The sequence below is a fragment of the Anomalospiza imberbis genome, chromosome 2, assembly GCF_031753505.1.
Source record: "Anomalospiza imberbis isolate Cuckoo-Finch-1a 21T00152 chromosome 2, ASM3175350v1, whole genome shotgun sequence".
NCBI lineage: Eukaryota > Metazoa > Chordata > Aves > Passeriformes > Viduidae > Anomalospiza > Anomalospiza imberbis.
The window spans coordinates 86383070-86410442 of NC_089682.1; the positions used below are offsets into that span (position 1 = coordinate 86383070).

At 39.7% G+C, this 27373-nt stretch overlaps 2 protein-coding genes across 6 annotated transcripts; one reads left to right on the forward strand and one right to left on the reverse strand.

The window, feature by feature from the left end:
• Window positions 1–1697: 1697 nt before the first annotated feature.
• On the reverse strand, window positions 1698–13846 carry LACC1 (laccase domain containing 1). 4 transcript variants are annotated; one of them, XR_010996551.1, is made up of 8 exons: window positions 13566–13846; window positions 9682–10277; window positions 8938–9119; window positions 8295–8460; window positions 7484–7709; window positions 6274–7034; window positions 5207–5309; window positions 1698–2484 (listed from the first exon to the last, which is right to left on the reverse strand). XR_010996551.1 is itself a non-coding variant. In XM_068182216.1 (6 exons), exons 2-6 carry the CDS (start codon window positions 10247–10249, stop codon window positions 6860–6862), a joined length of 1317 nt encoding a protein of 438 aa, XP_068038317.1. In that variant the 5' UTR covers window positions 10250–10277; window positions 13566–13846; the 3' UTR covers window positions 6053–6859. The 4 variants fall into 4 exon arrangements, 1 of the variants encoding a protein (XP_068038317.1); XR_010996552.1 differs by lacking the exon at window positions 5207–5309 and having other exon boundaries at window positions 1698–2481; XR_010996550.1 differs by lacking the exon at window positions 5207–5309.
• Window positions 13847–15585: 1739 nt separating this feature from the next.
• CCDC122 (coiled-coil domain containing 122) lies at window positions 15586–27312 on the forward strand. 2 transcript variants are annotated; one of them, XM_068182218.1, is made up of 5 exons: window positions 15586–15672; window positions 15875–16007; window positions 17660–18058; window positions 19176–19292; window positions 26859–27312. In XM_068182218.1, the coding sequence occupies exons 2-5, from the start codon at window positions 15894–15896 to the stop codon at window positions 27030–27032; spliced, it is 804 nt and encodes a 267-aa protein (XP_068038319.1). In that variant the 5' UTR covers window positions 15586–15672; window positions 15875–15893; the 3' UTR covers window positions 27033–27312. The 2 variants fall into 2 exon arrangements, with proteins under 2 accessions (XP_068038319.1, XP_068038318.1); XM_068182217.1 differs by having other exon boundaries at window positions 15597–16007.
• Window positions 27313–27373: the final 61 nt, after the last annotated feature.

Here is a 27373-nt window from a genome sequence, read left to right on the forward strand (position 1 = left end):
CATATGGGTATTTTTTCTCCCTGCAAAAACTGTGAAATTATTTCCATATTGTTTTAGTTTCCTAGTATCAGCTTTCCAACCTCACATACCTTAAAAAGTTTTTGCTTAAGTTATAAATGCTCTCCTACCATAAATTCTGTGTTAGCCTCAAAAATAACAACTATTTTTTACTTTCTGGGTTGAGCCTCCTTCATGAAGATTGTTTCTGGAATGATGTGATGAATTATGAGTTATAGCTGGGAAGCCTAAAATAAATCCTAATTGAAGTGCAATGGGTTACGACTCCTTTGGAAAACTGGGAAAAGAGGGAACCAAGGTCATTCAATTAAGGCTGTTTTAAGCTTTTTTTTTTAATATCAAAAAGCACCACTTTGAAAGTCTACCAGAAAAAAAGCAAGTCTCTGTACAAAGTTCAAATGTCACTCCTTCTAAAAGAGAATGTAAGTGAAAGCTGATTAACACCTAATTGACATTAATAAGGCAGAATCTGAAGAACTAAGAGCTGAAGGGTCATCTATGAAAGACTAATGGAGCTAAATGTTGTATGTAAAACTTAGCTAAACATTTATTGAAGGGAATATAACAATCTACAATCTATGAAGGAAATATTTACTGAAGAAATAAGAGGACTGGTTCATGCCTATCATGACTATTCATAAATAGTAAGATGCACTCTGTGGAAGACAGGCTCTTTTCTGCATAAATTGAGATTTTAATATTTGTTTTAATTTGCAATGGTACTTCTTCAGTTGTAAAGTTTATTTCAGATTACTCCTAATATTCATAACAGGAAATAAGAGCCACTTCAAAAGTTGTATTGAAATCAGTCATCCTGAAGATGTTGAAACTAGCTTTGTCTAAATCTTTACCCTTTCTCCTAAAAGAACATTTTAGTTTGAGCAGTCCAACTTTCCCATTTTGTGGTGCCTGTATTTTCTAACAGACTTTTATGTTAAATAGTAATGTAAACTAATGAAGAGGGGTCAGCGGAAGTTTGCACTTCCTAGCCAATATACACACAGTCAGTCCCTTCTTAAGAAGCCATTATTAAAGAAAATTAGGGGAGTATAATTGTACACAGGACAAGACTCTAAAACCTAAACTATGTCACTCTGATGAATACATCTACTAGATAAGGAGAGTGCAGAATTATCTTTAACTTTCCCAGTCTCATTAAAAGCAAAAAAATTGCTACTAATCTAGCCCCTAAAACGTTAAGTGAATGCAGGGATGCTCAGGAGAATTTTCTCAAAACATCTTACCATCATGGCACCATATTTTTGTCCCAATGTCATTTATGTCAACAACATATAGTTTAAACAAAAGCTACAACACAAACATCAGTATCAACTCTGCATCTGTGCTTCTGCCATGGCTAGCATGGAGTTACATGAGCCAGGATGTGTCAGTGCTGAGGGAACCTATGGATCCAAGCTGCAAGGCAATTGAGGGAACTGAGGAAGATCTAAGTATCGAATACAGCAATAAACATCCACAAGCCTAAAGGAGCCTCTCTAAGGAGTTTCTTGATTGACTCACCTTTCATGTCCTGCAGCTTTTTATGGGGATGGTATAAAGAAGAAAGCAGAGAGTCAAAATCATCTGCATGACCCAGTTTTCTTTAATGATATTTTTATGAAACACTTACTAAAAGCACACATTAAAACAGAAAATGTTTGAAAGTGTTTGATTTTGATTCACCTGTCACAGTTTTGTTTTTACAGCTGAGTTTTTTGTGATTCATTCTTGTGCAGGAAAATCAAGCTTGCATATTTCTAAGAAAGATAAGCAAAGCAGAACAGAAATGTTTTCCTTTAGCTGCAACATATGCTTCAATATTGCTTTAGGATAGAGCTCAGTGCCTCAAAGAGAAATGCTACGGTATTTATTTCATACAGCTGTCATTGGAAAAATCACTTTCAACTGAAACATCTGACCAGAACTACAATACCCTGCTTAAAACTATTGCAAAAAAATTATATATCTTGAAATATAAACATTGTTTTCAGGCTCGCTTATAAAATGTGTGTTCAGTTTTATGGTAGGCTCACCCCTCATTTTTATGTTGCAACCTATTTATTTCAGATGTTTAGGCCTTTGCTACATGTAGAAGGGGAAAGATCAACAAAACAAACACAATAGTTAGTAGTTCTGAATTACATTTGCACAAGAAGATAGAAAATGAACCCTTAGATAAAATTAATTGTGAAAAGAACTCTCCTAGTTTAGTCACATATTGATTTTTGTCTCAGATCTCTTTTCAGTTGCAGGAATCAAATAGAAATCCATGCCATGTCCTTGCTCCCATGACTGTCAGAATTCAGGTTGCCCTGGAGACATGATGCTGCATTCCTAGAAGGATAAGAGAGAGAATTCAGTCCTGCTGTCCTTTGGAGACCATAGTCCCAAAATTCTTCTGTGGGTCTCCACTCAGCTCTGAGAGCTTACAGCCAGCCAGCCAAGTATTTGTAATGCGAGATGCTACTGTAAATTAAATACTTACTAATGAAAGATCAGAGGGATCACTTAAAAAAGCTAGCTTCCTATTTCTCTGCATGCCTTTGGGAAATACATAATCACACTTTTTAGCAGCACAGCCACAGGCACTGTATATTTAAAGCAAGCACAACAGCAAAATCTCTGTGTCTTATAAAAAGGTGTTACACTGGATAATGATAAGTAGCATCCCAGATAAAAGAATACACTCAACCAGGATGGTTTTTAAATCCACATACATATCTATCCAAGTCATTCATCTGTAAGCACTGAATAGTATCTGCTAGAAATGGAAAGTAGAACAAGCCAGCCTTACAGGCTGTCAGTCCTTGGAGGTATGTAAATCCCTCAGCAGGTCAATACACTATTTCCTCTGTCACATATAGGATTTACTACTCCTGTCAGTGCACTGTCCTGCTAATATTGTTGAACAAGAGGCTGGAGTTCAGGAAGGAATTTGGTACTCAGAGAACAAAAGCTTCACACACGTGACATGGAGGCGAGTGCACACGCGCAGCCCCTCTGGGCCCCAGCACAAATGAGTGCAGCTCATCTCCATCTTTGCATTGCCCAACAGCAAATTGAACATTGAGTGGAAATGAGGACAGCAGTGAGGGAATCTAGAAATATTGGCTTCTTTGCCCTGTAAACTGGAAAGGAGTAGCCCTTTTTAAGCCTATAAAATGGGAATGGTTTGGAGGATAGTGATAAAGACCTGTGCTGAGAACAAGTAGTTTCAGACTGCTGCTAAAAGAAAAAAAAAGGACAAGCATACAAAAGAAAGCAGCACTGGTGCTGCTCTGAGCAGAATCTCAGTGTCTTCCAACCCCCTGTGACCAGATTCACAGTCCTCACAGGGTGATTGTGACTGGTGCGGACAGAAATACAGCGATGCACATGAGATAAGCATGAGGAAAACAACACAAGAAAAGACAACCACTTTGCAAGTCCATGATACTGCTGGGGAAAGGAGATGCTTTCCTGTAATTCAAAGCTTGTAATTTGGGAGGGATTACATACTTTCTGTGACTCAAGATGTGCCTGTATGCTTTGCTGAATGTCCAGGCCCATGGCTTCTGAATTGGTGACCAATCACAAAGGCAGCTGTCAAATACGAAACTGCTTTGCCCCCATCCTGTCTCCTCAGGTTGTCAGTAGAGAGAGACGAGCAGTCACTGATGGAACTGACCTCTACAAACGCATTAAAAACATTTTTCATCTAATTGCCTTAATAGTTTTCACCTTTGCCATACCTATGGCAATAAATGGCATGGTTTGGATAATGGACATTTCCATTATCTCAGGCTTTGATCTATGCCTCTGAAGTCGCACACTGCTTCCCCAGGCAGACAGCTTTGCTAGAGCTGCCATCTTCTACTGGAGTAGTGAATAAAGCCTTCTCAGACATGTTTTAGTACACTTCATTCAAGTATATAATGTAAATGAAGAGGCCCATATTGAGAATCTACAATAGTAACAAATGTTAATGGCATAGTAACAACTAGCTAAAACAATATTCAATGTGATCATGTCATGTGCTCTCCTCAGGGCACACCATTATCATAATTAATAATGTCATTTAATAATGATAATAGGGCAAATGCAGTTTATAAATTCAATGGATATAAGGTTAATAAATGGGATCTGATAATTAGGTATGGCTGAACAATTTATGAAGCATTTTAAGAGCTTCTCTACAGGTGGTGAATCAGGGGTGATGTGCTTGCCTCCTTCAGTGAGCAGCAAGAATGAAAAGTAAATAAACAGAGATGTGAAACAGCCTAGTCTCCTTCTTGTCATGCTTTTCCTCCAAACTATTTTTTTTAATACCAGGATTATAATGCCTTTGTAGCAATGATTTTTGAAACAAGCTATGATTCAGAGCCTAGCCTGATTTGAGACTGAACCTTACAATATTTTCTTATCACTTGTGGAGTTTTCCACCTCAGTCATTCATGTGCAAATGAGTGTTTCCTGTCTTGAAAGGTTTACAGTCTAGGTAATTCATATAAAATAAAAAAAAGAGAAAAATTGTGGTAAAGATTTGTCTTCCAAAAGGTGAAGCCTTTGGTGTTTCTGCTCATTCTGATATTCTCTCCAACTTGCACAGCCTTATATGATCTCTAAATGGTATTTTTCTAAACATAAAATCTCTACTGTAATCCTTGAGCAGGTGAGAACAAGACAGAGCTTACTCTCAGTGTCATGTTAATGTGACCTAATATACTGTTGAGCATTTGAACTGTGGTAAGCAGCATCACTGCAAGGTCTTTCTACTTACTGGAAGAATAAATGAATTGGTTTAAAGCCATCTTTGAGGTGAGATGGGATAACAGCAGGAACATGGGCCCCTATGATGCTTCAGCTGTCAAGTACCTTGTAGAACCAAGTAACCCAGCTGTTTTTGATGGCATACCCTTGATACACAAGGGAAGAGGGTTAGGTGAAGGGCACTCAGCTTTGGCTGAGCTTCAGATGCAGGGACTGAAAGCAATGTAGTGCTACTGCCCCTATACCTTACTCACCTCACTGCTACATCAATCAGTATCCATAAACTGGAACAGAAATCAGGGCAAAGGGACAGAACTAAAATATGAAGTTAGGCTCTTGGGTTGGTGTTTTTAACTACTGCAGCAAGATAAGCCTGTCAGTGTCCATATAATTATATATCCTATATTTAGAACAAGTCAATAATACACATAATACATACCATACACACCATTAGCTAGTATGCAGCAATGTGCTTGGCAACTCAAAACTGAGTAGTGTGACTGTTGCCCCTGTTGGATCCTGAGACTCTGGTTTGAAGCCAGCTGAATGGTGAAAGCAATGGAGGGATTTTAAAAAGGTAACTGAAGATTGTCAATGACTGTAGGGCTACAGCAGCAGAATAATATTTCTGAAGAAGTAAGATAGTTGGCAGAAGCATATTTTTTTCGTAGATGACTACAGCCAGAGAATATACTCAGAGCCAGGCTCTTCTCTGAGAAATACCATTCACAGGTAAAAGGAAGTTTTTTTTTTAAATGCCTGTTCTTCCAGAAAACAAAGAAAGGTCTAATTCGGTCAGCTCTGAATCAGAATGAAAATAGATTATTCCTCAAGCACAGATATTAGAATAACCTGGCAGAAGACTGTAGAGGCAAAAGTATCAGCGTGTGCTGTGCGGTGCTTTGCAAACCGCATGGTTTGGACCCCCATCCATCCATCTAGCCATCCTTTCGTGCCTCCAGGATGGAAGAGCAGCGCGAGCGAGCACTGACCTCTAGCGGGCAGAGCAGCCAGACCGGGGAAAGCTCGCAGAACCCAAAATAGAAAGGACGTCACACGCGCCGCTGGCCCAAGGCTTGCGCTTCAGCTCTGCAAGCCGCAATCAGCACAGCTTCACTGCTAGCAATTCCTCACTGTCTGCGTGTCAGAAAACATCATGTCTATTGTAAAATCTAGAGGCATTATTTTTATTGGCAAAAAAACCCCAGTGCACACTCAGAATTTGCTTAGTAGGACACGTAAGTCCAACTACCGGTCAATAAAATTAACTCAGGATAAATTCATGGAACTTTTTAGATATTTATTGTATAACTTGGCATTGTTGAGATTGTGTCAATGACTTTATCAAAGCACCACTATATAAAGAAAAAAATCCTAAGGAGACATGAATATACACATCATAAAATAAGGGTTTTAGTCCTACTTTTCCTCTAACCAAAAATTACAGAATGGTGAGAGTTTATATATTTTCAATGTCTGCCCCAAAGGAGCCTGCTTGCTTCTCACTTGCAAGTTATTTTCCATAGGAAAATTCCTGTAAATATTTTGGAATGCTTTAAACTAATCCAAAGAAGAAAATTAATCTCATGCACAAAAATTTTTAAGGCTTCAGCTGAAACTATCAAAGTTGAGTGTCTCAAACAGGTAACATGCAATATTGGCTTCCCTTCCTGTATTAGCAATGTCATACTTAGTGTCATTCAGCAATCTCAACCAGGAGCTAATGAAGACTGGTGTTTTTTGGGCTTCCACTACCTTAAGATAGTGAGGTTTCTGGAAAATATTTGGTCAAGGAGGATCCATAAACTTGGAGCTTGTATCTGGATCTTGTAGAAGGATTTTGCCACTGGTGTGGGTTGTCCTTGTTTCCTCTGCACCCTGTCTCACACAAGAACTGTTGTCCCCATACCACAGGTACTTATTCTTGCCTCAGAAGGGCCAGGGAAGGAACAAGCAGGAGAATCTCAAGACCCATGGATTCCCTACTACAGGTCTGTGAAAGAAAGGAGGAAAAACTTCTATGAGGAGAGCAGGATGCCAGACAATGCAGCAGACATTATCTAAATGCTGTTCTGGAGCAAGAGATACTGTCTCAGTCTTTGATTGATATGAAGCCAATCTGTGTCCCAAAGTTAGTGCCATCACGAAAATGAGAGTAAAATTTATCAGGGTGGCATGCAGTACAGAAAGTGATGTTTTGCTTCTGGTCTGTAATAGAATCATCTTGGATGTTCTCAGGAAGAATTCCACCTCTCTCAAGAAGAATCCTGAAAAAAAAAGGGAATCAGAAAATATTATTGTTTGTACATCCTCACATTCCATAAGGCACTATCATTAAAGCAGAACCACAAGTACCAACAGAACAATCTATGCCAATATTGTGATTGGGGCTTTCATTTGCTTTTTTTGGTTTTTGTTTCTTTCAGTATTAGACTAAAACAATTATTTTCCTGCAACCTGTAAAGTCACATTAAATTTAAACTTTTGTCTATAATCCATAAACTAAAATTATGCAACAGTATAACAATAAAATAATTCCTGAAATCCAGCAAAAGTGAGCAATGCCATTCATTCAAAAGTATCCTTTCTTGATCTGCAAAGAACTAGAGAGTACTTTGTTGCAAGCCCTCACCATATTAGTGCTGAGTAATGCAGTATCAAAATAATTATTTGTAATAAATGTGGAATTAATCTTTTGTTCCCTCAGGAGGCTTACCTTGTTGCTCTTCTGATATCAATATAAGGACTTTCAGAGTCAAATAGTCTCACACACTTTGGATCAATTCTGTGGAATTCTTTTGCTGATTCATGAGGAAGTTTATAGCAGCAAGGTCCCACAGATGGGCCCAGCACCACAAGGATATCTTTCATGTTACAGCCATATTCAGATATCATAGCATTCACTGTGGCCATAGACACTCCTAACAATGTACCCTTCCATCCTGTGAGAAATGAGGGGTTGAAAAAAATTGGTATAAATTTTATTTTTAATTTTCTAGCAGCTAAAAATATATGCAATTATTAAAGGTATAAATTAGTAGATGCACTTACACCTAAAATTAAATATTTATATCTAATAATAAATTAGCTTAGAAACCCTCCCCCTTCCCCCCAAATTTCACATCAACAGCAATCAATTTTCTAACATAATTTTGTGGAGATGGAAACTAGAGAGAAGTGTTTAGATTAGAATTCCAGAGTTCTTTTTCCCAAGTGTTCTGGTTTGGGCAATTAGAGCATACCTCACAGCTCCTCTGTGCTTGCAACATTTAAGTGGGAATACAACTGAAATATGTCAGTAATATATTTTTATAATATGGTCAAAGTGTTTTAATGTTTTTTTTTTAGGGAAAAACAAACAAACAAACTAACAGGCTCAAGCTAGAGTTATTTTTTGGAATAGATAGAAGCCAAGTTTGCACTTGGGCATGGTTTGGAACAGATAGAAGAAAGCCCCCCTTTGGGTTCTTGTAATTCATTTTGAGTCCCAGGAAATCTCAACATTGCACAGGGAGTGCAATTCCTACCAGAATGAGCAGCACCACAGGCTCTTCTGACAGGATCAGCAAACAGCACGGGTATGCAGTCAGCACCTGGAGCTGCCAGCGTGACACCCTTCCGATTTGTAACTATTCCATCATAGTTGTCAGGCTCTGTCTTTCCCATAATACACACAGCATTAGCGTGATCTACCTGTCAAAACACAACCAGAATGTGGACAGTGATATGGCTGCAAAACAGCCTAGCTCTGACTAGTACAAGGTTTTCCTTTGACATGAAACGCTCTTATGAACTAACTGATTACACATGAAAATCAGGTGCTCCTTTGTTCAAATGCCACGAAGATGTAGCAGTAGAAACCCACTATAGAAGCAATAGTGTATTTTTCTTTTAGGAGAAAGTGCTCTGATCATTTATTTGATTATTCTACTTTGTAAGTCAAATATCAGAACAGACTTGGAAGAATCAGTGCTGTTTCTCCATATTGTGACAAATGGCTGATAGTTTGGATGGCTATTCCCTCAGATAAGCTGCTAGCATAAATGTTTTAATTGTCCTGCTTATCGCAGGTTCTTGCTGACAAAGATAAGAATAATGCCTACAATTTAGCCAGTGATACATGAAGGAATATCTGAGCCATTTACTTGAATCCATCGTTTTATAAGATACCTTGACTCTGTGAAAATCCTCTGGGTTAAATCCTGCAGCATTAGCTAGACGGCGGAGATTTTCTTTAACAACAACTTGTGGGTCCCTCCGCTTGGAGCTGCTGAAGAGATTGCAGGAGCTTAGAGTTGCTATGTAGGAGATCCCACCTGTCCTTGTGGTGAACCCATGTAAGAAAATATCATCTGCCAAGGCAAGAAAACACAACAAATAATTGCTTTCAAAACAAGATCAAACCAGCTATTACATGGGTTTATACTGAAGTGACCTGGAATCAACCAATCAAGTAGAGTATTGCTTTACCTTGGATTTAGCTGTGGCATTTAAATTTAAGGATTCCTAATTTCCTTCTTGCTCATAATGCCACAGCAGGGAGACTAAGACATCAGCTGTGTCTGGGGCTGCAGACCAGCAGAAACTCTTATCCTGCCTTTCCAAATTATGATGGTAACTCTCGAAGTGCGTAATTCCCACACAGACAGGAGGAGATTTTATGGTCTGCCCTCCATAAACCCAGGACTGTCTTTCCTCGGATCATGATCAGGCCTGGAACCTGGAAATGTCTTGCAAGACTTTTGCTGTATTTTTATTGACACTTCTTCATCTTATAAACATTAAACATTATTACAGCATCATAAAGAGTTATTTGATGCCTGAAGGCATTTCCAAATCTTACTCATTTTGCAACTCCCTGGAAGAAGTATGCTTGGTAAATCTCTGTAAAAACTGTTAGCTGGAACTCTCTACCTGGGATCAGGGAAGATCTGAGGATGGTGAGCTCCCCTTTCAGGCTTGGCAGGCTTTCCAAGTACATCTGAATCTCATTTTGGATGAGTGCCACGTCCTGTGAAGGAAGCATTTGCCCTTCATGCTGATGTTCTGATATCTGCAGGCTTCCACTGTCAGGTACCACCTGTAAATCCTCAAATTCAAACTGGTAGACTGCTGTAAAGAGATGGCCTATATATACTTTCATTAAGTTTTTTCTTAAGGTAGGGAGAATAACTTTAATGATGCTCAGGTCTTTTTCATCCAGTCTCTGTTTGATGGCGTACAAAGCAGCAGCTGTAGTCTCAGCACATACCACCTCCAGTCCTCTCTTCAGACTCTGAAAACCTCTCAGAGCTGGAAGCAAGAACTCTTGTTCACCTTTCCTTTCACTCCCCTGCCTCTGGCAACACATGACATAAACAAACGGAGCGTGAATGGAAGAGCATTTCTCAATAGCTTCCAGAGTGTTGTGTAGCAATCCGTGGATGTTTTTCTGCAGGTTGGCTGGGAGGCTGAACAGATCTATCAGTATTGCTTCCACCATATTCCAGGATATTTAAAGGTTTCTCCTGCTGCCAAGTAGTAACAAAACATAAAAAACAAACAAAAAGTCAAGAACAGCACTGTTAGTCCAAACACAGAATCACGTTACGGCATTTAATTCAGTGATACTCTGTAGAGAAGGTACATAGCAGTTAATTAATGACTTAGGCTTTCCCAGCTGCATCAAAAGAAATTTCAACAAAAGAAAACTAGCAGAAATGGGAATAATTATGCATTTATTTAAGCATTTAGGTATTTCTCTACCACCCCACCTATTTCAGGTCTTTCCCAGGTCAGGGATGATGAAAGGTTGGTACATAAGATTAGATTTATTGAATCAATTAACCCTCATTAGCCTAATGAATCTTCTTGGCATGACCGATGGGCTGTCCTCCAGCTTCCATGATTCAAACACAGAGGTCCTTTAGCTTCCTGAGACTGGAAGAGTTTCTGTGACAATTTCTTTGGAGGTGTTTAACATACTTAGGTCTGAGCTGGAGTTCATGTCTGCTACCCCTCCTGGCAGTAGGGTGCTGAGATGTGAGGGCAATGACATTTTTTCCCATAGGCCTTCACAAGATCTTTTGTACTTATCCCTTCTGCATTTCCAAATGAATTGACTTGCTAATTTCTGATTTTTGTGTGAAGGAGCACATGACCAGGGTAGTTCTTCTTTTCATCATGCACAAGAACCCAGTAGTGGTTACTGAAACTTTACCTAGTAATGGAAGAAGTATGTAGAACTAAATTAAAGCAAGAGAATACAGTGCACAACTTCTTACCTCAGCTTTTTCACTATGCTAGCTGCACTCCAGTCTGGAATCAAGATGTGTTCAGCTTATCCAATATCATCCTATCATTCATATTCTATTTTGTAGTCCATGGTGTAATTCCAGTTTTGGTGGTTAGTTTTTTCCCTTTTCTGAACTTTGTTGATCACAGCCCAGCTAGGTCTACCTGTGGACACTTGTCAATCCATCTTTTCCTCTCTCTGTTGCTATGAGGGGCTATTTTACATATCCTCTCAGAAGTGTCTTTCTTTTCTCTCTCTCTGATAATCTTTCTGTTTCCAGTGCAGGCATCCAGAGGTCTGGAACAAAATGCTACATCCCCATTTTGGGAACCTCAAAGACACCTACTTAGATTTCAGGACTAAGCACTGTGCTTGATCTAGGAGAAATATAAGCACCTTTACCAACAGGTTTAAGACCCCAAAATAATTCAGAGTATTCTTTAACACCATCTTTTTTTTCTTTTCACAGCAACAAATTGTGCATGAATATTAATTTACTTGTAGGAAAATTTATATCTTTGCAGGAACAAAGAATCTGAGAATCTATTAAGTCTTTGAAATCAATGCTCTGCTACCAGAACTAACCACACTAAATAATGCCTGGCACAATTTTCCTGCCCCAAGACCTCATTCTCCTGAAACCACATGAATGTTCTGGCTTCACATCTCTTCATTATCCTGCAAAAATACTACTTCCATGTGTACTCGAGGCTTATCATTATGGTAGATGTGATGTACTCCTTGGTATTTTATATTTGTCTGTACATTCCCAAAGTTTCTCCACTGAAATGAGAGGTCAAAGACCTTTGTGGTTTTAAAAGATGGCTTATTTAGAGAAGATTTTACAGAAAACATTCTGTTTTTTCTTCATTGTTCTTTCCCCCAGACTGGAAGAAAAATAATCCTGACTGAAAATGATGTTTTCCTTTCTGCAAATTGAACGCTTACAAAGATTAATTGGCGACTATCAAAACAGGTGAGCTGAAAATATCAAAATGTGATAGCAAATAAAAGCAACTGCCAAGGAATTTATGACTCCTGATTTTCTCAGAGTATTATTTACACACAGCTGATAATGGATTTTAGAGGAAAGAGCTTGCTAAGAAAACAGTGCTGAAACAGACTCATGCCAAAGACCATGACTTGGGAAATCAGAGTATTTCTTTCCCTACCCTCTGTGGGAGGCCTGTCTGAGTGTGGCACAATCCCCACCAAATTATAGTCAATAGTCCCAGGAAAGGCAGCACAACAGAGGGGTGTAGTGCAAAATGAGATTATTGCTCCACTTTAGATATGTCAATAGTGGAAGGTAAATAGAGTTCATTGCTGTTCTTGTACTTGCCCAGAAAAATACCACCAAAGAAAGGGTGGAAAGAAAGTGTTTGATGAGGTAGAGGTAATTGCATACATTGTTATTAAGTTGTGTATGCACTGCAAAGACTCCACCGGGGCAATTATTGGGATGTACACATAGGAACAATGGGGCTGATTCATCCTTGTATCCTTCCAGCTTTGCATCACAGAGTCCTAGTGAGGACAGTGGTGTCAGAATAAATTTGCTTACAATCATAGCAAAAGTGATTCCTTTCTAAGTCACTCCAAAAAAAAAAAATGCTTCTCAAAATATATGCTTTGCAAGCACATCAACATTTTAGCTTATGGGAGATGCATTTATGGTTATTCAGGTTTTAATTAACATGCTCTACAGTCCCAGTGTACCATTGAAGCTACATCCAAAAAAAAATTACATTTATTAAGGAGCTGATCGTTTTGGTAAACAATTCAAGACAAACACTTGCACAAACTTGAAGCCAAGGCTACCCATTAGCTATTTCCTCACTTCCTGAAACTGTCAGTACAAACATTTGGAAGTTAGGAGAATTTCTTGCACAGATATCAAAAAAAAAGTAGGTCAAAGAAAATGATAATAATATGAGAGGTAAGGAAGGTAACAAGAGCAAAAAGTAGAAAAGAAAAATGAATGTAGAAAAAGAACAATGAAGGAAATTAAACCTACAGAGGTTTTAAAGGCTGCAGAGAAGAGACAGCCCAGGGTGGAAGAGAGATGCAAAAAAGCAATTTTCAAGAACCCCAGAAATCTAATTCTAAAAGTGCACTGTTGGCCAAGAAAAGATTGCTGACAATTTCCTGCATCTTTGAATCCTGCTGGTCATCTTATATTAGTAGAGAAACTGAGAGACATAATTTTTTGAAAATTAAAATGGCAGGAGATATTTAACATCTGCCAGAGAGAGATGGCCTGAGAAAGAAAACAGGTCATTGAAGCAGCCCAAATGAACAGAGATAATAGCACATGTAAAATTTCAACAAGAGCAAACATAAAAAAGAAAATCCAAAAACAGGGGAAAAAAGAAATACATTTAAGCCTCTTAAACTGGATTAAAATAAAACATTCTTCTTTTAACCTAGGTTTTTTTAGGCAAGGTTGAAGAAACAGAAGTCACCACGGACAATGAAAATACTGAAGCACACGCAGTTTTCATAAACACAGGAGTTTACTTACACAGGTGGACAATCCTATTGCATTCTGAAAGGTACCGTCTGATAAAATACACAGACATTTCCAGCTTTATATGTCTCACTTCTTTCAATCTCGGAGCTGATTTGCACAAGCTGGAAATTCCTATGCTATGCAAGGCTGCAGTGGGAACCTGTATTTCTTCTTTTTGACGGGACCCTGCTTTGCTGGTGGTTACACCGGAAAGAACAAACTGTACTGCAAGGCACCAACATGATTAACAAGTGCCTGCGAAGCGCTGAAGGCGGAAGCGGCGTTAACCCTGCTGTGATCACACCTTCTGCTGCACCAGCTTTGCACAACCACAAACCAGCTCCCAAACGCACGGCACGGCCAAACAGGACAACCCCACAAAGAAGTTAAAGAGTGAAGGAGTTTCCTGTTCTGAGCTGTAGTTGTATGTTCCACTGAAGAATTTGGCAGCCAGCCACGAAAAAGTGTATTCTGGATCTGGATGGAGAGGTTACACAATGTCAGCTTTTGGGGCCACAGGTCTCAAATGAGGATGGCAATTTGTCCTTGCAGCAGTTGGGAATTTCACACAGCTAAGTGAAGTCTTAATCCTTTGACAGGACAATGGAAAGGTTAAAAGGCGAGCAAGGAAATGAGGGATTGATACCAGGCTTTGTGCAAGAATCAAAAGATAATAAATACATTTCCTCAGCTGTGTTAAAATCATAGTCATGACTGTTAAGTATATGACAATGGAAGAAAGGGGCAAGAAAAAAAGGACAGGAGTTTTTAATGGACAGAGGGATTAATAAAGTCTGATTTCCCATAAATTGCTGTCTCCCGTTCCTCCTGTCCCTGCAACCATAGCAAACCTACATTTCTGCCAGGTCAAAACACACATGGTGAGAGCTCTGCCATTTCCCCTCCTGCTATTCTGTTCAGCATGTGCTGAACAGAGGGATGAAAGCTGAATCCTGGTTCTCCCTCCTGAAGAGGACTGATGAGGCGATCTTGTCCTTCCTTACCCAGACATCTCTTTACCTGGAGTTTGCAAAAATCGGTCATCTCTGAAGCTTTCCACCCCACTGCCAAATGTGACTGAGCTAGGTCATTAAAAATTAACAGGGCAACTGCTTGGTGGAGAGAAATCAATGCAATAATTTTCTTTCCTTCAGCCAGACTAAGGAAGTAAAACTAATTACTGGTGTTATTTTTGGTGCAGAATGCTGAGAAGAAAAAGGTCAGAAAATATTCAGGGTACAAAACAGTATTGAAAAATGACAAATTGACATCTCCTGAATCAAATATTATATTTAGCTTATGGCACTTCAGAAAAGGGATGAAATAAATAGGTCATATGCAGAGATGAGCTATTAGTTTATAAAATAGTTGTTACAAATGTATATGTAAGTTTTTTTATGTTTATTTATATATGTAAGCTGCTTAATATTATATATGATATATATAATTAGGTTGCTTAACATAACATATAATATTTGTAATTTTAAGTTAAATATGTTATGAAAATAGAAAAAATACAAAACGGGTAAATTTAAAAATCGAATTATAAAAATAGTGTTATTTAGGGTTAAAACTCCCTAGAATTCTCTAGAGGAGTACAAGGGAGGCAGTGGCTACAGAGCAGGGCACGGCATAGGCCAGAAGAAACTCAGCCACATCTCCTGTCCTTTGGGAAAACTTGATGTTCTCTGCACAAGAAATGATGGCAGCAAGTGCAGGCTAACACAATGAACGGGGCAGCTCGGGGCACTTGGGAGCCAAGGGCGCGGAGCAGGACGGCCTCAGGGCGGCACCACTGCCACGGGCGGTGAGACAGCCAGGCGTTTCCTAGGGGATCCCTCCCGCCGCGTTCCCTCCGGTTCCCGGCGGGATCGGCCCCTCTCCCGGCGCCCCGTGGCCCGGGCTGCCGCAGGCCCCGGGCGGCGGCGGGGACCGGCGGCCTGAGGGGCGGCGGCCCGGAGAGCGCTGCCGGCGCCGCGGGGTGCTCGGGAGAAACGCCGAGAGCACGGCCTCGGGCATTTAAATGCTCTTCGGGTACTTAAAAAGTTAGGACTGCGCTCACAAACTGACGATCTGCTCTGCGGAGAAGCCGGAGGAACATCTCAGTATCACATCGCAGGTTTATTTTATCAGATTCTGCAAGAAAGTGTTCTAATTCTCAGTGATTAGCTTTGAGTAACCTGTTCTTGCTGATTAAAACTGAACCAAATGAAATGAATATATCGAGCTGCGATCCCACGGGACAGCCCTCAATATTGTTTTGTCTACATGAACTAAATAGAAAGAAGATAAAACAATTCACCTCTTTTTTATCCCTCCAGGTCTTCACTTCTGCCTGAAATGGCCAAGCAAAATTCTCCATCACTAGCTGAAGTTGTAAAACGACTTGCAGAGCAGCAGCAGTCACAAGTGTCGGACATAGAAAAAAGCAAAACAGTTCTTTTCCAATTGCAGGTAATAAACCTTGTTTAGAGTAGTTTAATAGATTATTTTTCATTAGGGGAAGAAGTATTTCCTTGAACAAGAGAAGCTGGTGGTACTTAATGGGCGAGTGCATTCAAGTGTAAGACAGCTATTCTGTTCCTGTGTGTGGCATTTGGGCTCAGCCAAAAATACACAGGTGTGTATTGTTGTTTGTAAGGCCACAACACAGCTAGGTATTCATTACAGCAGGTGAAACATTGGTTTGTTACTTGGAAAAAACAAAACAAAAATATTGGGCTGAACCCCCAAAGTGAACCCACAACAACTAAATGCAAAGTTAGAGCTTTTTGATTTTTTTTTTAATCATAATTTCCTAAGAAATTGTGGGAGGAAGGATTTTAAAAATTAATTTTTTTTTTAAGATTTTCACCACAGTGTAAGATTTTTTTCTTAGCATCTTTTTTGACATAAATTACTTTTTTATTCCCCCTTATGTTTGAAGTGAGAATCCTAAATAGTCATTAAATACTGGTATTATTCAGTACTATTTTGTAGAACACTGGATAGATGTAGTTTTTGTGAAGACTCTGTGATAATTTCATTTGTCTTTTATCAAGCTTTCAATTATTGTTTAACCTTCAAGATCAAATTTCTATTGAGAAACTTACTTTTAAGTCTGAAAAAAGATGATTCCAGTCAACATTTTTGATCATGGAAGAATGCAAATGGAAATAGTAGAGTTCCAATTATAACATCTGCGCATAGCTCTACAACTGAAATAATTGATATTTGAAATTTTGCACAAAAATAACATTTCTGAAGTAGCAGTGAAATCTTGTATTTTTAGGAATGTCAGTGGACGGGCCACACTTTACAAGAAGCTTTGTCCTGTATCCCAAAATATAGTCGGATGATGCTGCAACAATAATTTGTGACCTTGCAATTTAAAACCAAGTATCTGTTTTAAAACAGACCCACAGAACTTTAAAGCCCTAGGTAATGACAAGTCCTTTTCCAACCTGGATGATTCTGTCATTTCTTATGGTGGTTTGAAGTACTACTTCCTGGTTTTGTTCACGTCTGTCAGCGAGATGATGTAGAGGCCTTTTTAGGACTAGACACATACTTCTTACGGGGTTGAAAATAGCTGTGATTAATTCAACTCTCAGCTACTACTGTAATGAAGTTAAGATTTTTCCTCAGTTGAACAGTCTAGTTAAGCTCCATCACCTGACACACCCCTCTATGTGTCTGTGTAGGTTTTCAAGGGATTTTTGGCATCTTTAATTTTTTTAAGTCTGATTAGGATTCACCAGCTCTAAGCAAACATTAGATGTGTATATATCTATCTATATCTATATCATCTATATCTATATCTATATCTATATCTGTATCTATCTATATCTATCTATATCTTGCAACTGTGAGGTAATTAATAGTGTGTTCAAGGTATCTTATTTAATATTTTAGACTCAATCTAAGGGGAGAAGACTAAGACAGTATTCTTACATTGTGCCTCTGAGATGATGATATTAAGAAATAGAAGTCTAATTATTTTCCATTCAAATCATATTAGACAAGTGAAAAAAGGCTGTTTAATAAATATAAATTACAGTGTTTAACTAGATACTTCATAACTTCCTCCAAAAAAATTCTTAAATGAACACTGAAATATTTTACAGGCAAAGTGCCAGGAACTAGAAAAAGAAATGAATTCTATTATGTTAGAAACAAAGACAACAGAAAGGGAAATACATCTGCAAGATGCTGCCATAGAAGTGACAAAATATCACTGTGAAAATCTGGAGGCCCAAGTCAGAGCCCTGTATTCTGAAAATTTAAAATTGAGGTGTGAGGCAGAAACAGTACAAGAGGAGTTTGAGATGATACTTGCAAGAAATAATGCATATAGGGAAAAAATAAAGGATCATAAACATCTTTTTTGGGAGATGGAAAGTAAATTGCCAGTTATGATTGAACTTGCTAAAAAGAAAGCAGTTGTGGAAGAATTAAAGGCAAAGAAAGAGGAGTTAATATGTGATCTTCAGAATCCAAAAGGATCTGTTATAAAACAAGTGCAGGTACTATATTTCCTTTTTGATTCTTTCCTTTTATGTGAAATCATTTTGATATAATTCATATAATATGATTATTTTGTCCAACATGTTTATGGTTCATGAGGGACTGAATACAAGGGAATATAGGTAATTCATAATGCGGCATTAATTGGAAAAAAATTTACTTCAATATGCAGTTAAAAATATCAGTATTGTTATCTGTGTAATATTGTAAAAAAATGTTTATACTGTGTGTTCAAATGAACTCAGACATGAAAATATTACAGAACTGTAAATTAAGCTTTATCATGGGATAAACATACATGGACACTTTTCAGAATTCTGTGGAAGATTGCCATATTGTTACATATTTCAGGTAAGAACACAATATTCTTTAAACTTTGCTGTCAACAAAATAAATTTGAGCTGTTTGCCAATAGGAGGTAGATTTGATGAGATGGTGATTGAAATAAGAAGAGAGAAAAAACATGTTTGGTATTCTAATCTAACACTGTTGGTTTTACTTGACCCAATCACAATTTTTACTAATAACAACTACATAGGAATTTTTCACCATGGAATTTTGCCAATGTATGGACAAACACAAGTATGAAGTTGAAATGGGATCACAAATTTCAACTTTGATGTAACTTGCATTATTGAAAATTTGATGGTACTCTATTAATGTAAACTGATGAAAATTTGTTTGTACGACAGATCTTTCAATACTGATAAATAAAGATTAATTAATATAGTATTTTCCTATGAGAAGGAAAAATATATCTAAAAATATTACAATAAATATTCTTCCATTTTGCAGTTAATTACACATTATTTAAAGACCACCAGATTGAGCTCAAAGTCCTGTATTGTTGTAGTTCTCATATTTCAGATCAAGAGTATGTATTCTTACAGGTGTAAAACCACGGGATAAAATATTTAATAGTTAATTTTGAATTACCCATCCTAAATTATTATTTTAATTAGTATTAATAGGTTGATGGTGAAATTGTTTATTATAGACCTTTATCTCATCTCTATTAACTGAGACTGTTTAGATGAGACAATTTTAATAAGTATATTAGATGAACTGCGCAACCTTTGAAGGAGTGGATTTCTGTATCTTGACTTACATCTGCAGGAAGAAATCACACTTTTAAAAAGTGAAATCACAACATTGAAAGATTTCATCAATAAAAAAAGAGATCTGCTGGAAGAAGAGAAAAAAAAGCATGCTAAGCTTAGAAAGGAAATTGAGGTGAGTCATTGGAATAAAATTTAATTGCAATTCTCCTGATGGAATGTAGATAATGCAAATGAAGCTTGAAGTACTTTATACAGCATTATTGGCTATACATTGTTGAAGTATTTGCAGTAATGATGCTGTCTTAAATTCTGGGTACTGATAGTCTTTCTAAAATTCAGAGCTTAATTGTGAAGAACATTTTTTTCTGAAATCTTTTGAGAAGGACTTCATATGTGAACTTTTGGAATGATTCCTGGAAAAAGAAAAGGTCACTGAATGGTAGTAAAGCAAATGCACATTTTAAAATTTCTGTAATACTTCTGAAATACTTTACATTTCACTATTGACTTGATTATTCATGACTTGATGACTCATCAGTTGAAGAATCAAATGCACCAGGAAATTGGACTTCCCCATGAATCTCCCTAATTTAAGCTGACATTATATTAGGAATAACACAGCAGCTCTTAATTAGCTGACAAGACAAAATTCTGATCAACAGTTAAAACTTACTCTTTTAAATATCTGAACTATATTTTTCGTTTTCCTCCTTCCTAAAATACCCTGTATGATTAGACAATTTTTAATTTGGAAGTTTCACATCATTTATGTTGTCAGTTCAAATAAATGCCACAAAATTTAATGAGCAAAGCTTAATAATATAAAGATTAACTGATTTAAGGTTAGGTCTGTTGCCCATTGTAAAATGCAGGAGGAAGAAAGAATCATTTTTTTCATGTGACAGTGAGCAGAGAGAATTTTTAACCTGAAAAGTAAACCACGGGTGCTTTAGAATAGGACTACTAGTCAGCATTTGAGAAATATTTTTTATTACCAAGGCAACATCTTCTTAAGAAAATTCTCTAAACCCAAAGTTAAATTAAGTAGCCTAAAAATAACGTTATATTCTGATATCAAAATCAATTTAATTAAATAGTGAAGGTTAACCATCACCTCTGTTCTTCACTTGTTTGGATTATATGTTCTTTTTGTCTTAGAAGGAAGCAGGCTCAAACCCAAAGCCTTTCGGGGTATTATTTTTGATTAAGAACTCTCCTGAAAACAGTCCAATTTTTAATATAAGAACTGCCAGTGGATGGACAGGGACATTTATACTAAGAAGTCCTCAGCACAACTTGGGAAAGAATACTTAAGTCAAGCACAGGAATAAAGTGAGATACTAAGCACATGGATGAGGTTTTATTGAGCTGCAGTGGTGGAATTCAGCTACAGACTGCTGGCACCTGGTGTAATTGTTTGGAGCATCCAAAGGAGGGCAGCTAAGATGGTCCTTGAGGGGAAGACATATGAGGAGCATCTGAGACCACTTGGTCTGTTCAGCCTGGAGGAGACAAGACTGAGGAGAGACCTCATTGCAGTTACAGCTTCCTTGTGAGGGGGAAAGGAAGGGCAGGCACTGATCTCTTCTCTGGGGTGACAGTGACAGGATCTGAGGGAAGGGCCTGAAGTTGTGTCAGAGCACGTTCAAGCTGGATATCAGGAAAAGGTTCATCACCCAGGTGGTGGCTGGGCACTGGAACAGCCTCCCTAGGGAAGCAGTCATAGCACCAAGCCTTGACAGAGTTCAGGAAGCATTTGGACAATTCAGACGCATGGTGTGACCCTTGTGAATGCCCTGTGCAGGGCCAGGAGTTGGACTTGATGGTCCTGATGGGTTCCTTACAACTCAGCATATTCTGTGACTCTTAAGCCTGTGGGCCTTCTCTTACTCTCTTTCCTGAGCACTAGCCCCATCACCCATTTCTTGAAAAGCAGATCCTGTTCCCAGCCGTAGACAGGGTTGTCAGCAATAAATCAGGGTGGTTATCTGTGTAGGGTCAAGGCTTCAGTTCTAAGGATAATTAAAGATATCCACAAATAATAGAAAATTTGTTGTTACGTAAAAGTAATTAAAAAAACCCCAACCCTGTCTATTCCCCTGCTGCCCTCTTTCCCCAATGCCAGTGTGTGACTGTATTACTCTTGGCAGATACTTGCCTATCCTGTCCTTAAACGACCCTGGTGGTGGAGATACCCTGAGTGCCCAGACAATTTTTTTCTAATGTTTGACTTTCATGTACACAAGATCCAATAAAAAACACAATGCTGTCCCTTCCCTGTCTCCAGTAATCGTATTAGTGCTCCCTTCCTCAGCAGATGTGCCAGACTGTTCCCAATAATGATGCTAGAGATGCATCTCTAAAAAAAGCAGATAATATTGATTATAGATGTTTCAGTACAATGTAGTCCTACTGATGTGGATGCCCCAAGCACTTGTTCAGATGAGTGAATCTGACAGCATCCCTCAAAAAGTTGCAAGCAATTATAGTGGAGCGTGAGGTAACATGAAGGCAATGAGGTAACGTGAGGTAACAAGCCATCACCAATAAAGAAGGCAGTAATTTATAGAGCACCAGTGAGGCAGTTTCCTAGTTATTTGTGAAATTTAGGCAGTGAGATTTGCAGGAAGTCACCGAGAGTGCTGTGGGTTCTGATGCAGCTGTACATTGTCATGTGCATATGAAATACAGTGTAATAAAGCTTCAATAAGCAGACACAAGAGTAATTATACACTACCACTCATATGCCATTTAAACTAGGGTAAGTAAGCCCAAATTTCATTAAGGGAATGGTCATTATTTCCATTTTTATTGCAATAAGTGTTTCATTCTTTTAACACTTCAGAATGCAAATTTACTTCTCCACATAGGGCAGCAGTGAGGGCAGAATTGACAGTCCTGTATTGCTGCAGTATTGCCTAAGAAAAATGTGCCATTTTAAATGCAGTGCAGCTACAAAGGTGCTGCTACAGTCAGCGAGGTTACCTCATTTGTATTCCCATTTATACACAAACATGCTTGTCAAAGAATGAAAATTTCTTCTTTCTCACCTCTCATTTTGAAGCCTCAAATCTTCCACATGCAAAGCCTTGCCAGAAATGTGACGTGCTGTCCTTGGGTGGTATTTACTTAGTTAAATTTTAAACCTCTACAGAGCAGATATCCACATTGAACTCCACACTTAAGGTCCTAGTAGGACAGAGCTTTTCTTTCCATAATGGGAAAGTGAGGCATGATTCATGTCCTCAACCAGACATCTGAAATAAGTCAGATGAATGCTTGAGGCCGTGCAGGACCAGAGTAGGGCTTCCTCCATTGCTGAGTGGCTGCTTGGAGGAATGCTGAGCAGGTGTGTCGCTTGTGCTTGAGGGTCACGAGGTCTGAGGTGGGGCTTCTTCCATCACTGAGTAGTGGACTGATTAAATGAAGCCTCTAGGAAGTGTGGTGAATAGGAGCTGGCTAACAGGGGTGTGATACGTCTTTGAAGGTGCAGCATGGCAGTTTTCCAGGCAGTTTGCGCAGGATTACAGGTTTTCTTGCTAAGTACATTCTGCAGTGTTTCTGTTGTTTGGTAGGTTTTAGGATTTCTGGTAGTAATGGTTTGTATGCAGTCGATAGCTGTAGTTAGTATGAGTGTATGTAATCAAATGGAGCCCTCCAAAACGGATGTGTCTGTCCAGACCCATTCCTGTGCAGACTGTTTGAGTTTATCAGTGGTTTCAGGCAGCGTTGCGGAGAAAACCTGCCTGTGGTGTGAACAGGTGAATGATCTTTCACTGGTGGCCAAGCTTAGAGAGGAAGTTGAAAGACTAAGGAGTATCAGGGAAAGTGAAAGGGAAATTGATTGGTGGAGTTCAGCCCTTCCGTCCTTGAGGGAGGCCCACCAAGGGTCAGAGGACTCCTATGCCTCTCACTGTCAGACAATAGAAGGACACCTGGTGGATGAAGGGGATTAGAAATTGGTACCTACTTGAGGAGGTAATAATAAAAATTCCTCCTGACCCCCACTCCCTAGCCAGGTACCATGTCAGAATAAGTATGAACCCCTGGATCTGGAGAGTCAGCCAGATGATTTAGAAGAAAATTATCCACACAGTGAGCCTCCCAATTATGATTAATCTGTGAGAAGGATTACCACCTCTAATATAAAAAAGGAAAGAAGGGTAATTGAGGTGGGTGATTCCCTTCTGAGGGGAACAGAGGGCTTCATATGTTGACTGGACACACCCCACAGAGAGGCCTGCTGTCTCCCTAGGGCCTGGGTATGGGATATTACTGAGAGACTTTCTGGGCTGATTCGGCTCTCTGATTATTATCTACTGCTGATACTCCAGGCTGCAGTGGTGAGATTGAAAAGAGGAGTATCAGGGCAATTAAAAGGGACTTTAGGGCACTGGGTCAAGTGATTGATAGGACAGGGGTACAGGTAGTCTTTTCCTTAGTCCCTTTGGTGGCTGAGAAAAATGGTGGAAGGAATAGGAGAGCTCACATTACCAATAACTGGCTTAAGAGTTGGTGTCATTGGAAGAATTTTGGATTATTTGATCATGGGGCAAATTTTATGGCACCTGGCCGACTGGAACAGGATGGGCTCTATCTCTCTGTAAAGGGTAGAAGGTGTTTACCTTGTGAACTGGCAGAATTTGTTGAGAGAGCTTTAAACTAGGTTTGAGGGGGGAAGGGGATGCATCTGGGCTGTCTGGAAGCAGGCCCAAGGGTGGTAAAGCTGAGATAGGAGTGAAATCAGTAGCCCAGCTGAGATGCGTATATACCAATGCACGCAGCATGGGCAACAAACAAGAAGAGCTGGAGGCCATGGTGCAGCAGCAGAGCTGTGATGTCATTGCCATCACGGAAACATGGTGGGATACTCACATGGCTGGAGCTGCACTGGATGGCTGCAAGCTCCTCGGGAAAAACAGGAAAGGGAGAAGAGGTGGAGGGGTGGCCCTCTATATTAGGGAGGCTTTGGATGCCATAGGTATTGAAACTAATGATGACAAAGTTCAATGCCTATGGGTAAGAACTAGGGGGAAGGCCCACAAGGCTGATATCCTACTGGGAGTCTCTTATCATCCACCCAACCAGGAAGAAGTGGTGGACAACTCATTCTATAAGCAGCTAGATACTGTTTCAGGATCATCAGCCCTTGTTCTTGTAGGCGATTTCAACCTGCCAGACAATTGTTGGGAGCTTAATACAGCTGAAAAAAGGCAGTCCAGGAAATTTTTAGAATTTGTGGAGGACAACTTTTTGTTACAGCTGGTGGGTGAGCCCGCCAGGGGAGAGACTATGTTAGATCTGTTATTTGCAAATAGAGATGGGTTGGTGGGGAATGTGGTGGTTGGAGGCCGCTTGGGGCATAGTGATCGTGAAATTATAAAATTCTTAATATTTGGTGAAATCAGGAGGAACATTAATAAGACTTTTATATTGGACTTCTGGAGGGCAGACTATTGCCTATTCAGGAGACTTATTCGGAGAGTGCCTTGGGAAGCAGTCCCTAAAAATAAAGGAGTTCAGGAAGGGTGGGCATGCTTCAAAATGGAGATCTCGAGGGCACAGGAACAGGACTGTCCCTGTGTGCTGAAAGATGAGTCGACGAAGCAAACGTCCAGCCTGGATGGGCAAAGAGGTTTTGGAGGAATTTAGGAATAAAAAAAGGATGTATTATCTTTGGAAGGAGGGTCAGATCTCTTAGGAAGTATTTAGGAAGGCTGCTAGAGTATGTAGGAAAATAATTAAGGAGGCAAATCTCAGTTTGAACTTAAAATGTTGACTTTTGTCAAGGATAATAAAAAAGGTTTTTATAAATATATTAATGGTAAAAGGAAGAGTAATACTAACCTTTGTTCTTTATTAGATGCAGAAGGGAACTTAGTAACTGCAGATGAGGAGAAGGCAGAAGTGCTTAATGCCTTCTTTGTCTCAGTTCTTAGTGGGAAGACAACTTGCCTTCAGGACAACTGTCCTCTTTGATAGGTTGGTGGTATTGGGGGGCAGAATGGTCCCCCCCATTATCCAAGAAGAGGCAGTCAGAGAACTGCGGGGACCCTTGGATATTCATAAATCCATAGGACCAGATGGGATCCATCCCAGGGTGATGAGGGAGCTGGCAGATGAGCTTATGAAGCCATTCTCCATCATTTACCAATAGTCCTGGCTCACTGGTTAGGTTCCAGATGACTGGAAGCTGGCCAATGTGATGCCTCTTCATAGAAAGGGTGAGAAGGAGTATGCTGTTAATTATAAACCAGTTAGCCTGACCTCAGTACCCAGTAAGGTTATGGAACAGTTTATACTGAGTGTCATAACACAGAACTTACAGGATGGCCAGGGTATCAGACCCAGCCAGCATGGGTTTAGGAGGGGTAGGTCGTGTTTGACCAACCTGATCTCCTTTCATGACCAAGTAACCCGCCAGGTGGATGCAGGAAAGGCTGTGGATGTTGTCTATTTAGACTTCAGCAAGGCCTTTGACACTGTCTGCCACAGCACACTCCTGGAAAAGCTGGCAGCACGTGGCTTGTACAGGAGCATTCTCTGCTGGGTTCAGAACTGGCTGGATGGCCAGGCCCAGAGAGTGGTGGTGAATGGTGCTGCATCCAGCTGGTGGCCAGTCACCAGTGGTGTCCCTTAGGGGTCTGTGCTGGGACCAATTCTCTTCAATATCTTTATTGTTGACATGGATGAGGGGATTGAGTCTTTCATTAGTAAGTTTGTGGATGACACTAAGCTGTCATCTGTGTCGATCTGTTGGAGGGTAGGAGGGTTTTGCAGAGAGGCTTGGAACAGTTGAATAGATAGGCAGAGTCCAACAGGATGAAGTTTAATAAGTCCAAGTGCCGGGTACTGCATTTTGGCCACAGTAACCCCCTGCAACATTATAGGCTGGGGACGGTGTGGCTGGACAGTGCCCAGGCAGAAAGGGACCTGGGGGTACTGGTAGACAGTTGGCTGAATATGAGCCAGTAGTGTGCCCTGGTGGCCAAGAAGGCCAATGGCATCCTGGCCAGTATCAGGAATAGTGTGGCCAGCAGGAGCAGGGAGGTCATTCTTCCTCTATATTCTGCACTGGTGAGGCCGCACCTTGCGTACTGTGTCCAGTTCTGGGCCCTTCAGTTTAGGAAGGACGTTGAGGTGCTTGAGCGTGTCCAGAAGAGGCCAATGAGGGTGGTGAGGGGCTTGGCACACAACCCCTATGAGGAATGACTGAGGGAGCTGGGGGTGTTTAGCCTGGAGAAAAGGAGACTCAGAGGTGACCTTATCACTCTCTACGACTTCCTGAAAGGTGGCTCAAGTCAGGTGGGTCTTTCTTCAGGCAGCAACTGACAGAACAAGAGGACACAGTCTCAAGCTCTGTCAAGGGAAATATAGGTTGGATATTAGGAAAAATTTTTTCACAGAGAGTCATAAATTTCTGGAATGGCCTGCCTGGGGAGGTGGTGGAGTCGCCATCCCTGGATGTGTTTAAAAAAAGACTGGATATGGCACTCGGTGCCATGGTTTAATTGAGGTGTTGGGGTGTGGGTTGGACTCGATGATCTTGGAGGTCTCTTCCAACCTAGTCATTCTCTGAATGGCTTCCTAGATGTCTCTGTCTCTTCAGTAGCTAATCATAAACATGGAATAATTTGGCCAAATGTCAGAATTGGACAGAATTAGGTGAGCTGAGCTCACCTCTGTAAATAGTTTTACTGGAATGAAATTTTGAAATGTTTGTTTTTTCTTTTTTTAGGTACAGAATAAGAGATATGATGCTATATTAAAACGTTTGCATTGCCAACTGAACAAAGTCCAGTCAAATAAAAGACAATGGCACTGGAACATTCAGCAGTTGGAGAAGAAGGCTGCAGAACTAAGAAAGTGTCTTGGAGTAGCAGAGTTACAAAACATCACACAACAAACTTAACAAAGATAGAATGTGCATAATCTTTTCCAGACCGGGGAGTTTTTTCTGGAAATGCTACAAATCTTAAATAGCCTGATAACTGGGCCAGGCCTCAGTGATTTCTTTCTTTTTAATGTATTTCTCTTTCATTTTGTGGCCTAAACTAATAGCCACAATAATGAGATGGCTGTTCAGGAATAACTTAGCTGTTCAGGAAGAAAGTTACTGACGCTTCCAGGTGTTTTCAAAATATGTGTCAGTTTTATCTAAAAAGTTATTTGAAAGTCAACCAAACAAGATTTGGGAAGTTCCTTCATATTTCATTTGGTCTCCGAAGGTTGGGATATACCCTGCTTTTCCTA